The sequence below is a fragment of the Eleutherodactylus coqui genome, chromosome 7, assembly GCF_035609145.1.
Source record: "Eleutherodactylus coqui strain aEleCoq1 chromosome 7, aEleCoq1.hap1, whole genome shotgun sequence".
In the NCBI taxonomy this organism is placed as follows: Eukaryota; Metazoa; Chordata; class Amphibia; order Anura; family Eleutherodactylidae; genus Eleutherodactylus; species Eleutherodactylus coqui.
This window is the reverse complement of record NC_089843.1, coordinates 99,713,439-99,730,628: the sequence shown is the minus strand read 5'-3', so window position 1 is coordinate 99,730,628 and position 17,190 is coordinate 99,713,439. Positions and strand designations below refer to the sequence as shown.

The 17,190-nt window shown below is 41.8% G+C and overlaps 1 protein-coding gene across 3 annotated transcripts in view; it reads right to left on the bottom strand.

Annotated features, from left to right (window-relative positions):
- Positions 1 to 2,230: 2,230 nt before the first annotated feature.
- Positions 2,231 to 17,190, bottom strand: part of ACSL1 (acyl-CoA synthetase long chain family member 1) — a 64,742-nt gene continuing 49,782 nt past the window's right edge. For all 3 annotated transcript variants that reach the window (XM_066573466.1, XM_066573464.1, XM_066573465.1), the window contains exons 13-21: positions 16,983 to 17,117; positions 16,052 to 16,147; positions 15,011 to 15,083; positions 11,355 to 11,443; positions 11,142 to 11,258; positions 8,076 to 8,219; positions 7,896 to 7,997; positions 5,510 to 5,581; positions 2,231 to 3,364 (exon numbers count right to left, since the gene is read on the bottom strand). In XM_066573466.1, coding sequence (XP_066429563.1) covers positions 3,227 to 3,364; positions 5,510 to 5,581; positions 7,896 to 7,997; positions 8,076 to 8,219; positions 11,142 to 11,258; positions 11,355 to 11,443; positions 15,011 to 15,083; positions 16,052 to 16,147; positions 16,983 to 17,117 — 966 coding nt within the window. In that variant the 3' untranslated portion in view covers positions 2,231 to 3,226. The remainder of the gene's footprint in view (positions 3,365 to 5,509; positions 5,582 to 7,895; positions 7,998 to 8,075; positions 8,220 to 11,141; positions 11,259 to 11,354; positions 11,444 to 15,010; positions 15,084 to 16,051; positions 16,148 to 16,982; positions 17,118 to 17,190) is intronic.

Below are 17,190 nucleotides of genomic sequence, written 5' to 3'. Positions count from 1 at the left end.
ACGTTCTCTACCATTCGGTCTGGATGGTTACACTTGGCTTCTATGAATACGATTAGTGGGAATGTGGACGCAGACAGAGTATATTTATCCTGCTTTATTGAAAGATGTGCTTGCAAGACAGAGAACGCGTATCGATTCTAAATATACTTTGTCTGCATCCACATTTCCACTAATCCTATTCTTAGAACAGTAGAGTCATCCAGTAGGATGGTGTTGGCAAGGGTAAGCTGTATGTAGAGGTGGTTGAACATCCATGCTTCAACTCCATAGCACTCTATGGGCTCTTTCCCACGGACATAAGCGTTTTTACGTGTGCACGCCGGCGCCGTAAAAACGTGTTAACGGGTGCACAAATCTAACGTTTGTGCGCCCATTCAGACGGCATGGGCTTAGCGTATACACGCCAAGGCCGCAATGCTGTTGCCTCCCCTTCGCTCCCCACCTCCTATCTCCTTCCCTCCGGTTGTTTGCAATGAAAGTGGGCAGAGCCAAGCACCTATTCCTCCCAGCTCCTTGTCCACAGCCAGAAATGGGAGGGGGCCTAGCTCCGCCCCCTCCCACCCACTTTCATTGCAAACAGCCAGAGGGTTGGAGAGAGGAGGAAGTTTAGCAGTCATGCTGCTAAACTACCCCCCTTTTCCGCCTGCTGTCATTGGCTCCCATAGAAGCCTATGCAGCGGCCGACGTATTCCGGGCACAAAGTTAGTTCCAGTACTATCTTTCCTGCCCATCGTAAAAAACAAGGCACTATATTTGCCGCCGGGCGCTTTTACGCCTGTGTGATCTGATGCATTGGAATCAAATACATCAGATGGCAGCATATATCGTCCGGCTGTGAAAATGGCAGCCGATATTCACTGCTGTGAATAAGCACTAAGGCTCAATTCACACAGGGCAGTTCGGTGGCAAATTAAACTGCGCCAAAAAGTGCATCAGTAAAACCTTGTGTGTTTTTGCCAGAGTTCAAGTAAAATGTGACAAACACAGTTTTAAAAATGCACTTTTTGGTGCGGTTTTAATTGCAACCAAACTGCCTTGTGTGAATGAGGCCTTAGGGCTATTACAAACTGGCGATCAGACTTCCCTGTGATGCGATAGTGAGTGAAAACACATAATGAAACCAATGATTTTCAATGGTTTCACTCTCATTAGCGAGGTTTTCACTCTAACCTCACATCGTAAAGAATGTGCGATATTGCCTGTTTTCAATGGGGCCAGCAGCAGCACTAGCCCCGTTGAAATCAATAGGATAACATCGCAAAGCAGGCTAGGAATCCCCCCCCCCACCCGAGAAAGGAGAGGGGGCAGAGCTGCAGGGGATCTCTGACTTATCGCCCCATATTTGGATAGGGGCGGGGGTTATCATAGTGATCCCTCTCTCGCCAACGGGGGGGAGGCTAGCAGGTTCTGCCCATTAGCCCCGCCCCTATCAAGCCCCACCCCTGCACTCAGGGAACCCCACCACTCCCCATCTCTTAGCGATCTTCTCATATTCGTGCCATTTTATCGCCAGTGTGAAGGTGCTCCAACATTCCTAACCTTGAAGTTATTACATTAATAAATTCCACATGTAGGTGTGAGAGCCATCACTTGTAGAGACTTCTCATACTACAAATTCCAGCTCATTTGGTCTAGGTGGCTTGAAAATCCCATTGTTACTTAACTTAGTGACTCAGAGTACCAAACCTACTTTGACTATATTGATTCACAATGTACCTGCCAGTTTGTTAATTCACTTGTTCAGCCAGTTTATACAGATACATCGATGGCTCGTTCAACTGACAAATTGTTCAGTCATTCTCATTCACTGAATTAGTGAAAAACCACTTATCGATCAGTTTAAATAGGAATGTTCAATCAATGAGCCAATGATGATTTTTAGTCCTGCATAAAATGGACAAATGAAGTGAACGATTTATCTTTCGGTCATTGGCTGCGTTTAGACCGAACAATTATTGCTCACTTTCGCTCGTTTATACAATATTCTGTGAAAAAAGGGCCTTTAACATTTAACATGATTGTTTAATATGGTTTGTGTTCCCTAGCATTGTTACATATAGTGTAGAATGCATACAAGCATATTACTATTTCTTTGTTCTCTTTAACAGTGTATTTGAAATCTGTGCTGACAGCAAAAGGTTTCAAGTCTACAAATACACATTATATAAGCTAAGAATCAATGAAAAGAAATCGCAATTCATTCTGCAGAGAAAATAATGAAAGTGTGCAATACTTCATATAATCATTTATTTTGGTTCCTTCATTTTTGGAAGGGACTTAAAAGGGAACTGGGACAAACATTTTGGTTCTTACCAAGTTGAAAACAATTACGCAAACACTTAAATTCAGCTTTAACAGGTCACATATTTGGATAAAAATTCACTCTATTTCAATATGCAGCTATAAATGATCGCAGCCTAGAATACAGTGCATCATCATAAATCACAGGTCTTTACATAGTGCAAACCATTGTTGTGCTTGTTATTATACAACTCCCTTGTGCCTTGCATTTCTAAAAACAGGACTCCTAAAAAGCCTTTAAAAGTGTGGTTCGGACAATATCCCTTTTACCCTCCCTCCCAAAAACGTGACATTCCCTTAATGAAGTAAAATTAAATCACCTCCACAGATCAACAATAATTGCACTTTTAAGTTTCCATAGGACGGGTGGCCAAGACAGACTAGTGTATCCCAGGCCTCTAGCAGCTTCTTGACAACATTGACAGATACTCCTTCAGAATGAGGGAGTAATTCCTTTAATGAGGTGTCTTACCAAGTTTTATTTACATTTAGAAAAACGTGGCAAAAATGTTACAGGTTACCACTTTAAAATACTCCTAATTTAACTTTTATACATCCCATAACACATTAGATTGATAAATCTGTGCATTGTTTTAGATACAAGATGTTAAAAAATTATCTGTTTTGGCAAGCAAAAAGTTGGAGTTCTGAAACTGAATTGTAAAAGAAGTCTTTTGTACATAAACCAGAGCATCACGGAGAAAAATCCAATTGATTTTAGACAAAGGTTCCAGGTGGTGACATTCGTAATAAGGATGTTCAAATTCTTCACCCTTATAAGGCCTAGTTTCAAGATATTAGATCACAGTACAAAAGACAACAATACAGGTGACCCGTAAGGCATTGTGGAGAGGTCTTCTTTGTTATTCCTATGACCAGTCATTGTTTGCTTGGTGGCTGTGTATAGAAGACTATGAAGGTGGGATTATACTTTATTAGCATAAAGTTCTTCAATTTGGGCTTGGAAATATTTTCTTAGCTCAGGTCTCTTTGCTTTCAAGGTGGGAGTCAGCAGGCCATTTTGGATTGAAAACAATTCTGGGTGCAGAACGATGTCTTTTACCTGCAAGAAAAGACAAGCCCAAAACATAAGACACTTAAAAAAAAAACTAGTTAAAGAGAAAGAGGGACATGCCAAAAATTTTGATCAGTGGGGTTTGATCAGTGGGGTTACATGCAGTGCCCAACCGTTAGAAAAGCCAAATACGCAGTACGGGCTGCTGTCGGCGTGATGAAGCAAGCAGCCCGTTGAGCACTAAGTGTTAATTTAGCTTCTTTACCACTGCATGTAATCAATGGTTACCAATCAGATGCTCCAGGGGCAGGGAGGCACGTGTGGCTGTGCCTCCTGCTCTGGTCTGCCAAAAGAGGTTTTGGGCCATCCAGCGGATGGAAGGTACTTTGTGACATCCTCTATTCTGTAGAGGAAAGACATCATGCCTCTATGAAATGCTGAACTCTGTATTGCACAGGAAGATGTGAGAAGCTATGGGGCAAGGGACATCCGCAGGAGCCAGACCTTGACAGAAAAGGCCATACTGGCATCTTTAGGTGGCAGCATGGACAGGTTAAGTTTTATTTGGGAGAAGTGGGGGTACCATTTTAATTCACTTCTAAGAGGCACAATGTATTATACTTTATTTCAAGGGGCCATTTGAGTAATGCCATTTTCAGGTGAGAATGTAGTGATATTGTTTGAAAGGAGCCAAATGTGTCTCGGCTGTAAACACTGTAGAAGCAAAAATAAGCTGAAAGTCATCATGATGGTCTGCACCAGATGGAGAAGAAGAAAAAAAAAAAAAAAGGAGTCCAGAGGACATTACCTGTGATTTAATCAACGTCATTGTGTCTCTGCCTGTAGTGCATCAGTAATGCGTTGACTTGTAAGGTCTGTAGCATTCCACTTTGCTGTTATTTTTTTTTTTTGCATGATAAAAATGCCTGTGTGCATTAACTCGACTTGGCAATTGGTATACTTGATTATTAGAGTGGAAATAATTTTCAGAAGCGTACTACATCACAATCCTTTTTCGGGCTTTAAAAAGATGATCTGCGCTCCCTCAGGGATTTCCTGCAAGTTTGTTTGCCTTGCTGAAATCATGACGTGCCGTAACAGCAACTGGCTGCTGCAGTTAAACACTTATTACCATTACTACAGCAAATGTCAACATAGAATATCTGACAAAGAGGGGCTCTTTATCCCTTCAATTCTAAGGGTTAAGAAGCTGCAGCATTCCCTCCAGTTTTTTGCTGCATAGTGACATTTGATTGTGCATAGTTAGAGGCGTTTGGGTCCACCCACTTTGTAATTTTTTTCCACAGCAATTCTGGGTTCCCAATCCGCCCCTGGGTATTCCAATCTCAGCCAAACACCAAGATGAGTCACCCATTTACTGCGGCTGGGATTACAAAAACAGGTGAACTTCCTGTGGTACGCTGTGTATGTAATCTCCATAAAAATACAGAAAAATAGAACAGCTAGATCAACTGTTTCCACAAAACCTGACCACCAACCATGACTGTGGCAGTCAGCTAGAACAGGGGGATCTCCGTTTTGGCACATGTCCGGAGTTGGGACTCGCATCATCTAACATTTATGAAAAATCCTGTGGATATGCCATAGATGACTGACATAAGAATACTCTTTAATACCCACCTGTCCTTTAATCATATTCTGCCTCATATTGCAATCTAAACTGTCAAGTAGGTACAACAAAAAAAAGGATGGGGGGGGGGGGGGGGGAGTTTCCTGTTCTCACTGCAAAATTTCTGTATGACTTTAGGGAAATTGGCTGTGTTCGTTTTTCCTCCACTGATTTGTCTGAAACAAGAGACAAGGAATTCTTCACCTTGCCCCTTGGCAAGCTCTACCCTTTGCCCGTCTGTCCGACAGAGATAGACTGGTCCAGATTTTACAGCAGTGTTCTTTAGATGCCTTCTTCAAGACCATTTGTCAAGATGGAGGTTTTGCACAAAAATTAGAGCAGTTTTTAATTCTTCTGATTTCATCATGTGTTTCTAACTCAACCGCTAGCCACAGACGTGACTAATGTTCCAACAGTTAAAGGAAGTTAAGTCTTACCCAATTAGATTAGATGACAAATTACCGCTGCTTGTCATTTTGAGCCCAAAAACACAGATTTCAAAATCAGAGGATACAAAAAACTACTCAGACAATGAAATTGATGAAAGGTACCAATTCACTTACTTGTTCAAACGTCTTCAACCCCGCTTCTTTCCCTAGTCTCAGCAAATCTTCCAGAACTGCATTTTTAAAGTCCTGTAAACAAATTAAAAAGCACATAAACTCAAATACAGAAGTACATGTTTGAGCATGGTTAAAGTGTTTATTTTTTTTATAAAAAAGGACTCGAGTTTTTTTATTCAACTACACAAAAGGAACTGAATAAAAATCTGAGTATTAATTAAAAGCTCCCCTTCTAGTTGTATAAGACCTTATTCACATGCGCTAAAAACAAACAAACAAACAAAAAACCGCACGACTTTGTAACATTACAAAAACACATATATATGTAGCCCATTGTTTCCAATGGGTTCTTTCAGGCTACAAAACCTCTTACATGTGAATGAACCCATTAGAAACCATGGGCTTCACATACAGGTGTTTTTTGTAGCACTACAAAATTGCCCAATTTTGTAGCCTGTGTGATTAAGGCCTAAAGGATTCACACTATACTAAAATGTCAACTTAAGAAAATCTTTTTAGTTTTTTCTTTGAAGGATCCACCTGAAAGCAGCTCATCACAAGTTGTCCCATTGTGAACAGCTGCAAAAGCTCAAGTTGTTTGCAGCTTCCACTACAGTAGAACTAATGCATTGCAAGGTGCGATGTGTAATGTGTGAACAGGCTGGGTCCTGTAAAGAGATGCACTCTGAAGTCACTCTCCATTCAGGCAAGTAGAAGGCGGCTCTAAACTTAGATTGCTTTAATAGGGCATTTGAATACAAGGCTGCGTTCATACGCTGATGATTTGCTGTGGATTTGTTGCAGATTTTGGTGTGGATCTACAGCAGATTTCACCCTTCCAAATAAAGGAGTGAAATCTGCTGCAGATCTGTACCAAATCCAACAGCAAATCAGCGACCTGTGAAGACACCCGTAGAATGCATTGGTTTAAAAAAAAAAAGTCGTCATCAGTTAGTGCCCTTATGATACTAGCCAAAGCTAGTTTATGATGGCTCCTTTGGCTGCCCAGCTATACCGCTGAGAAATGTCAATTATGAACAAAACACCCAGTATTTATTAACCAGCCCAATTAATCGGGCTAATATTATATATCTTTTAGGGCTCCTTCCCACTGGTGAGAAAATCGTGTGAGGTTTGTGCGTTGTGAGACACACAAATCTCGCACAAATATGAAACCCATTCTATTGAACTGGTTCATTCACATAGATGATGCTTTACCAGCATAGCACTGTGTTGCGATGCAGAAAACAAATCACAGCATTTTCTTTCTTTTAGCGATATTTCCCATTGCTTTTAATGGGGCCGGCGGCAGCAGCGCTGGCCCTATTGAAATCAATGGGAGATGATTGCTACACAGCCTGCAGGGCTGAAGACTTTCACAAACACAGCAATAGTAATTATGCTTGTTTAGGGTTTAAAAAAAAATTATTCCCACAAAGAAAAACAGAATATTTTTTTATTTTTATATTCTTAGATTTCATCAACTTTTTTTTAAGTCTCACTAGGTAAACTTTAAACTTGCAATCTCTTCAGTATTGCAGTATATATTACTTTTAATTGTTCTCCATTAAGCACTGCCACAGCCAAGACTTAAAGGGGTTGTCCCGCGCCGAAACGGGTTTTTTTTTTTTTCAACCCCCCCCCCGTTCGGCGCGAGACAACCCCGATGCAGGGAGGTAAAGAAAGCTCACCGGAGCGCTTACCTTAATCCCCGCGCTCCGGTGACTTCTCTACTCACCGCTGAAGATGGCCTCTTCCTCCGTGGACCGCAGCTCTTCTGTGCGGTCCACTGCCGATTCCAGCCTCCTGATTGGCTGGAATCGGCACGTGACGGGGCGGAGCTACACGGAGCCCCATAGAAGACTGCAGAAGACCCGGACTGCGCAAGCGCGGCTAATTTGGCCATCGGAGGCCAAAAATTAGTCGGCTCCATGGAGACGAGGACGCCAGCAACGGAGCAGGTAAGTAAAAAACTTTTTATAACTTCTGTATGGCTCATAATTAATGCACAATGTACATTACAAAGTGCATTATTATGGCCATACAGAAGTGTATAGACCCACTTGCTGCCTCGGGACATCTCCTTTAATGGAAATTCATACATGACAGCCGAAACAGCAGCCTCACATCAAGTGCTGAGCTGGCTTGGTTCCTGGGTCTACTCTATAACATACTTACATTACGTGGTCAGAAAGTGGTTGTGTGAGTTGAGAAAAAAAAAAAAAAGAAGTCTGTTCCTGAGTACCACGCTTGTCCAGGGCAGTGGCTGGTATCGCAGTTCACCTCCAATCAAGGGAACAGGCATGAGCTGCAATACCAGACACTAAAAGTAGTCTTTTTTTATAATCCCTTACAACCCCCTTTAAAATGGAGGATTAACACTTACTGTATTCTTACATAGCTCCTCACAGGTACCAGCAAATTTCCTCTTTTTTGCCCAGTTGAGTACATTATCAGGATCTGGAACCACAATGCCCACAAGGAAGGCCTGAAGATAAAACAAGAATTAAAATGTAGAAAGTTTCCACCCTACAATCCATTATGCTGGTCCCATGGCCTAGGTTACCTGTAAACTCTCTCCATGTACAAACACCTGCACCACTGCTTCACTCCTTGTGTAGATATTCTCAATTTTTTCTGGTGCAATGTATTCACCCTGTGCCAATTTAAATATATGTTTCTTCCGGTCTATGATCTTTAAAGTACCATTCTAGGAAAGAGAACATGAAGGAAATATTTTTTTTAGCGTTATGTTTAGGCTGAGAAGAGAAATCATAAGGCTAATGTAAGTTTAAGCGGCTATTTAAAGAAAAAAAATATATATATTTTCATAAGCTGTGACAGAAGCTTTTTGGCCCACTTGTGCTCATTAGGGTTCTTTCACATTTGCACTGGGGATTCCGCTTTCCTACTCCATTCGGGAAGGAAGAACGGGAATCCCTGCAGCCGAACAGTTCCATCTCCGGATGGAACTGAACAGCACCGGGCGGACCCCCATTGACTATGATGGGCTCTGCCAACTTTCTGCCCGGCTGCCAGATTTTAAGACTAAGGCCTCCTGTCCAGGGCAGTTTATTCGCCGGCAGTAAACCACCATGGAATCACACCGGCCGCCGCTTCCCATAGCATTGCTATGGAAAGCACCGACACCTGTCCACGAGCGGAGAATCGTTGTGATTCTCCACTCACGGCGGACAATTCGCAGCATGCTGCGAATTGCACCGATTCTCCATGGTCAGCCTATCTATTAGATAGGGCTAACGGGCGAAGATTCGTCGGCGGCTCCCGCGGGATACCGCATCGGCCGGGGACAACCGGCCTAAAGAAAAAGCGCTGCATGCAGCGCCTTTTTTCCCCCAGGTATTTGCAGCCATATTTGCAAGAGAACCTCCAGCCAGAGGTTCCAATGCAGATGTGAAGCCAGCCTTATACTATGGTAGGAAATAACCATGTTATAGGAGCAAGCATACTGGGATGCTGAAGTAGCCAATTCTGTTTACTTATCAACCTGCAGGTGTTAGACGAGATCAACATGTACAGTTTTTGCCGATGGTCATGTTTCATGCAGTCCAAAACTAAAAATATACATAAGTGTAGTACATAGGTCTTAGGACTTAAGCAAAAAACAAGATTTTCTCATCCGTCAATGGGGGACACAGCAAAAAAAGGTGAGGTTTAAGAAATATCTGCAATGGCTGCCATCCTCTAGAAACAACGCCTTGAAGTCTACTTTGTGTGGTATTACAGCTCAGAATCATTCGCTTCACTAGAGCCAAGATGCAATACCAGACAACCTATATACAGATGTGGCATAGTTTGGTAAAAAGCAGCCAGATTTAATAATTCTGGACAAGCCCTTTAATCACAGCTTTTGATATGCAGGTATTTCACAGGGGTTGTGTCAAGTGGATTGTTGCATATAAGAAAGATGCCCTGCTAAACAAGTGATAATTGTTGGCCTACCTGTAGAACTACAGCCCCATCACAGCAGTTAGATAGCCATGAGAAGCCACAATTGCAGGGCAAGTGTGTGAATTACATGGGGTGCATTCAAATTAATATGCAACGAAGTCTCCACCATGCTATTTCTCCAGAAACTGTATCTTCCTTAACAGGGGTTGTTCAGAAATTCAAGAAAATGGCTGCCATCCGTATAGCCCATAAGAAACTCATGGTAGAGCGAGGCGAATGCATCTCTAGACCAAAGGTGGAAAGGAAGAGGATGCAGGGCACCAGGCCCGGGGCCCAACACCACACAGTTCATTTCTGTTAGGCTGAATGTTAAGCCTGACCAAAATGAATTGTGGAATTAGGCTCAGCACCCCCTACCCTACAAGCTTTCTCCTCAAGTTTAACGTTTAATTCACCCAGTTCTAGAAAGGGCTTCTCATAGGCTGCAAAGGTGATGGCAATTTTGTCGAATTTCTGGACAGTCCATGGAAAGGGCAACAACTAGAGATGAGCGAACGTACTCGTAATGAGTACTTACGCACCCGAGTACCGCCATTTTCGAGTACTTCAGTACTCGGGCGTAAAGATTCGGGGGGCGCCGGGGGGTGGGGAGAGGCGCGGCGGTGCGGGGGGGGGGAGCAGCGGGGAACAGGGGGGAGCCCTCTCTCTCTCCCTCTCCCCTCCACTCCCCACTGCTACCCCCCGTGCCGCCACGGCACCCCCCAAATCTTTACGCGCGAGTACTGCTGTACTCGAAAATGGCGGTGCTCGGGTGCGTAAGTACTCGTAACGAGTACGTTCGCTCATCTCTAGTAACAACTCTTTAAATTTTTTTTTTTTTTTTTACTTTTGACATGTGCCGGTGACATGTCAGAAGTTTTGATAGATGGGAGTCCAGCTGCCAAGACCCCCCTCCCTCCAATGATCACTAGAACAAATGGGCAGGGGCACTCAATTAAGCACTAGGCCCATTTGGCTGTTTGTCACTGCTCGGAGATTTAAATGGAGACTATGAAGTCTGTACACCACTCAGCTTAGTGCTTCTGTTTTATCTATCGGTGGGGGTCTCCGCAACGGTACCACCACTGATTAGAACATCAGACATACCACAGTGACATGTCAAAAGTTTTGAAGTTAAAAAAAATAAAAATAATATAAGTGTGATTGTTCTCCGTAACCAAGAATACCTTTTTATGGCTAACAAAAATACATGATGTTATTGTGAGCTTTAGAGCGTCTCAGGATTCTCTCTCAGGCATAATGGAACAAATCTAAATATGTATTTATATTAAAACATATACACATGATCACATGGGAGAGCACAGACATGGTGAACTTAATTTGCACTTCGATAAATACCAGAGACCGGATAAAAGGGCACAGATGTTTTGTGATCAATAGCACTTAGATTAATACCAGGAAGCGATGACCATAATGGTAAATAATTAGTCCAGTAACAAGGAATGTTAAAGATTTATAGTCTCCAAATTGATGTTAGGGGGTCAACAAGGCAAGCGTGTTACCTCTACTCTGGGTTTTTCATATCTTATAATCTCCACACTTTGCTCTACTGGCGAACACGGTATTAAACTTTTTTCATTATACATTTAAGCTCCAATGCAAGTAAAATGCAAGTTTATGCGTGCTGTAGATATATAGGATAGGTATGCATTTTACTTACAGGCAACCATTTCCCTACATCCCCAGTATGCAGCCAGCCGTCCTTATCCAAAGCTTCAGCAGTTTTTTCATCGTCCTTTAAGTACCCTTGAAAGACATTTGACCCTTTCACACAAACCTAGTAAAATACATATTAAGGTTACAAATTAAAGTCAAACACTTATTGCTGAAACTTTTAAGACCCTCTTCATCAAAATGATTTTACAGGACTTACCTCACCCTCTCCCTTTGCTGCAAAATAGTTCATGTCTTCCACATCCACCAACTTTACATAATTGCAGGGCATAGGTGCGCCAACGTGACCTGGCATGGTAATGCACATTGCTCAGTGAAACTAATCCACGATATCCCAAATTCCAAAAATACCATATTTTGAAGTACCATCGTAAACAGAGCGCTATTCACATCAAATACACACTAATATATCAGCCACCTGCAGTGCATATAACCTTTGTATATTCTTTTGGTGAAAGAGGGTGTTACAGGGAAATAAAGATCTCCATCTAAATACAGACCATTGCCATGCAGACCGTCATGTGCCAATCTGATTTTGTTTTACTTCCCTAGCAAGCAAGAGCAACATTGTAATATCTGCAATTCCCTGATCTGCTGGCAGTTTTCTAATAAATCAGCCTGTGTATTTTCAAACTGCAAGAACACTAGTTGCAGCATTAGGATCAAAATAGTTTCTTCAATAGGGACTCCTTTTCTAAGGAACTTTTACTGCTTCTCTGAAAATACTGATTCTCTTTGCAATGATCCAGCTTGTAGAGAGTCTTTCTCCAAGTTACAATTTTGAGTTCCCCTGCATACATTGTATTCAAATGGAATAGAATTTTTGGGTTTTGCTGTGATTTCTTGAACGGCGGAGTCTCACTCTCAATAGGGTAGTCCATGGGGAAACCCTTTGACCCTCAGAAGTCCTTAACAGGATATATAGAGAAGTTTATAATGAAGTTTGCTTAACTGGACAACCCACTTAAAGTGCAACTGTGCTTTCTAAAAACTTTTGACATCATAGGGACATTACAAAAGTTTTGCTCGCTGGAGGCTTTTGATTTTTCAAACCTTATAAACCTTTGTGAAACTGAAAGCTACTCATACAAATCTCACTGGTATGTGATAGGCGTAATAAGCCACACATGCGGTGAACATCTACATCATACATTTACATACAGTCAGGATTTAATATTCACAGTATGTCAATTTCCAAAGCATGTGATGAGTGAGGTTTGTTCAAGTCTTCTCCACTTTGTCACTACTGTAATGCACTGCGTTTTTTTTTCGTCCACAAATCTAGATGGAAAAATTCAGGGTATCCACCCATGTTAACATGCCCTTGTATAAACCCCAATGTCTACAGTGAAAATGGAGCCATTTAAAACCTATTAAGCACTAAAGTGGCAATATCTGATTGGCAAATGATACACTGACAACAGAAGATGACAGAGGGTGGATAAGATGTCCAATTCAAATACTGATCACATGGGAGATCCTTTCTAACAGTTATACAAGCCTTATACTAATCTCCCACAGCCTCGGTTAGGATTCGTGGCTACCAATCAAATAATATCACAATAGAGAGGGAAACTAGGCAGGGCTGCCCCCTTTCTCCTATCGTTTTCGTGCTAGTGATCGAACCTCTGGCCATCCTACTCAGGTCTAACGCTAGTGTTAAGGAGTTTCGTATTGGAGAAAGAACATAAATGCACACTATTTCCTGATATGTTACTGTTCATATCCTTACCCTTGGTCTCCCTTCCCAACATCTATAACATTTTAGATAAATTTGGAGCAGTCTCTGGTCTCAGAGTCAACAAACGCTAAATCCCTAGCGCCAAATTTAAAGATTCCTACCCAAATGCTAAAACTTTTAAAATTAAACTTTGATTTCAGATGGGTAGACAAGTACCTTCCATATGGGATTTACCTTACCGATTCCTTTGAAACACTATCAAGCCAATTATCCCCCATTGATAAAACAATTAGAACAAAACCTCGTGTCGTGGTCCACACAAAATTTCTCCTGGTTAGGTAGGATCCACTCAATTAAAATCACCTGGCTTCCCAAGAGATTATATTTATTCCGTGCCTACCGATCCCGGTCCCCTCTGCAATGTTGAAACACCTTCAAACCAAGATGCTCTCTTTTAATTTGGATGAATAAAACTAGACGCGTCCAACAAGCCTCTTTATATGCTCCTCGAACGGAGTGTGGCTTAGGAGGTCCCAGTCTCCAAAAATACTTTCATGCGGCCTGCTTGGTACAACCTGTTTTATTCTCCCGAATCCATAGACCCTCTTGGGTTGATATTGAATCACTGGCGGTGATCCCCATGCCGGTTGAACAAACCCTTGGTGTGAGGTGAAGAAAAGGCCTGCAGTTATGTGCCAAGCCCTCTCCACCTCACCTGAGATGTGGGATAGATAGCCAAAAGAAGTGAATTAATAACAAAACACCTCCCGGTGTCGAATCTTTTCAGTAATCCCGCATTCCCTGCGAGTTAGCATATCAAGAACTTTAAGTGGTGGATTGCAAAAGGCATTATGCGGATCGCAGACATAATAGACAGACTAGGATTCCGCCCGTTAAGAGTTCTTCTGCGCAGTATACTCAATCCCAGACGCGGATATATTTTGCCTGCAGCAGATTAAACGTTTTGTGTTGTCTCGGACAGAGGATAGGCGCACATTAGCTACTATGTCCATTTTGGAAAGCATCTGCAACACAACCTCAGGTGGTGCGGGAACCATTTCCAAGCTGTATTCCAATTTTGCGACTCTGCGGCGTAAACTCTTTAACATGACTAAATGGAAGAGGAATTAGGGGAGGAATTGTCGGCCTCTGACTGGCATAAAATAGCTAAGACAACAGCAAAACTATCAACGTATCCATCACGGAGGCAGGATATAAACTCCTTACGCGGTGGTACCTAACCCCGCAGAGGCTTTCTAACATGTTCCCAGGGACATTTGGTCTATGCTTCCAAGGTTGCGGAGGGCAGGGCACGTACTTACATATTTGGTAGAATTGCCCTAGATTAAGACTATGCTGGATACCAGTTTATAACTTGATATTCTGCATCACAAATGTAAATTTATGTAAATCCCTGTGGAAGGCAGATACCTGATATACCCAAACATATGTCCCGATAGATCTCCCTGTGTTTTTTATCCGCTCGAGTGTCTATTACACGCTCCTGGAGGAAGGCCTCGGTTAGCATTGACCTCGTTAAGGTTAGATTGTCGTGGATAAAGACTAACAAGAGATTGGCCTCCCTTTTGATGGACCAGGAGGAACTCTTTGATCGCACATGGGCATCCTGGTACCAATATTCCCTTACTATGTGGATCTGGAACCCCACGGCCCTAGCCCAGAATACCCCCTGCGATCTGAGTCAGCCTATTAGTGCCTCCTCTACCCCCCCCCCTATTTAACGGGAAGCTGCTCAAGTGAAACCATAAGATTGGAAGAACTCTATACACAACGCAGATATGAAGGTGCCCAACCCTTAACCATACCCCCTCCCCACATATAAACCTTCTATCTTATCCTCAATAACCCTCTCCCTTTTTATTCTCATTCACCCCCCCCCCCCCCCTTTTTTTGTTAATGTTTCAGCAGTTATAATTCTGGATAATTTCTAATGATTATATTTTTGACTTGGATAAAAGGGAGTAGTTTGTTTTTTATATTTTGACAAGGTACGCATGGCCTATCAAGATTATAAGTTTCATTGATGTATCCTATATCCGATGTTTAGGTTTTATTTATTTTATTACTCTATTGAAAATTTAATTAAGTTTATGAGAAACAAATACTGATCACATTTAATCAACTTATAAACACAATAGCGTAACATTTCCTACCTGCTGTCCAGTCACCAGGTATGGTCAATGAGCATCCAGCTGTGCATTCAGTCTGCCCATACCCTTCATAGAACTGACAAAGAAAGAAGAACAGAGATTTGTCATGTAAAAGGTACAAGTATGGAACAGAATACAAGCTGTAATCAAATAAAATCAGGAAGATTATGCCAATATATTGTCCAAAATTGATATGAGACAGTAAGATGATCACGTTAAAGTGTTTATATTTTATGTTAACAGAGCTCAAGATATGCAGCAATCCATAAAGAAAAATGTATACATACACTAATCTAAAAATATAAATAATTCTGTTACTTGTCCTTAATATCCAGGTGTATTAAAGGTCAAAGCATTATACGAATAGAGCCCCCCAGGCTGTGGTCACACGGGGCGTAAATCTCGCAAAATAACCGCAGCGGGATCGCATGGAAATTCCGCAAGATTTCCATGGCAGAAAGGCAGCTTTAAAGCCTGCATTCCGCTGCGGCCATCTCTCCCCATGGAGAGGATAGATGGCTGCAGCGAAAAGGGCGATATAATTAACATGATGCAGCTTTGAATTCCACACGGCATGTCTTTTAGCGTGGCTTGTCCACAGCACGTGGATAAGATTTTTGCAAATGCCGTCCACTTTGCTTCTTAGGCTTTGGTTTAAGATTGCCAGTGGAATTTTCGTACGGAAATTCTGTGGCAAAGCCGCGCCGTCCACTGGACCCAGCCTAAAAAAAAAACCTTAAAAGTTTTAACTGTAGATCTTAGCACTTAATGGGATTCAAAATTAGAAGGAAAAAAAAAAAAAGTCTTGATTCCTGTCTACAAGGGCCAATACTCCTGCAGAACGATTACAACACCAAGTGGAATGTACTCCATAACCAATTGCTGCAGTTCTGCAAGCCAATGGAGATCCAAAACTCTACTACATGGGTGTCTCTAATAAAATTGGCCATTCAAAGTATATACACAACAGCTTAAAGAACATTTGAGAATTTATCAGCTACAATTACATACAGTAACAAAACTTATTGCAAAACATATACCTACCTGACAGCCAAGAGCCGCCCTTAAGAAGGTAAGTACAGTAGGAGAAACTGGAGCTGCACCAGTGATCATTAGTCGTACTTTTCCCCCAAGGCTGTCCTGTAATTAAAATGAATTTAAACATGGTTATAAATTCAATTACAAAATGAAGCCAACAACCCTCAACACATAATGCGGTTTATTTAAAAAGCCAAAGAGGTCTTCATGCGATCTATGAGTGCATGGATTAGAGATCCAATAATGAAGGTATAAAGGAGACTCCTCTATATACACTAAGTAATCCCATAAATAGTAATTCATAGATTGCTCAACACCCATAAGTAGTAATTCATAGATTGCTCAACATCTGAGGTAGACTCTCACATTTATCAAGAGCCAAACACAACAGCAAAAAATGAAAACAAGCAGTAGGCTTCAATAATCCCACAGTTCAAGAGCCAGAAAAAGGTAAGCCCACACAGAGAAATATGTGTAATATCGTATAACCACTAATATGCACAATCCAAGGACAAAACTCACTTTTCTGCCAGTCAATTTCCTTTGTCCTTGTGCAAATCCAGCCATTATAGTCTATGTATTTGACCACTAGTGGCATTTACCGGGTAGTTTTGTATTGTTTTACTGTACAGCTGGAAGATCTTTAGACCAGAACCACTTTCTGTGTAGTTACTGAATCCTTCTAAAGCTGGGTTATTACCCTACTGATACTGAGGATAGATTACTACTTCTTGAACTTTATTTTATGCAAGTAGTTAAATGGGTGGTCCCAATTCTAGCAGTTTTCAGAAAGCTCTATACATTGTGCAGTGGCCTGCAGTACTAATCCAGGCCGAGTCCCTGAGCATGCCATCACAGAACATTCCCTCCCAGGCCTCAAGGTCCATCGAGAGAACTTACAGAACAGGCACCTTAACATCTGGCATTATGTCTCTACCTGAACTTTTTGAAATATGAGTTTGTCCCAAAGACTATCCTTTCGGATAATTCCACTACGAAGTTCTGCCTCTTTTCTTTTGGAAGCAAATTCCAACAACCAGCGCTTTATAGTAGTGTTTGCTTGTCCGAAGATCTGGAGATATATATTGAAGAAAAATGTAATAAATATTTAAATCCAAGTGGAGCACATAATAAAAACATAAGAT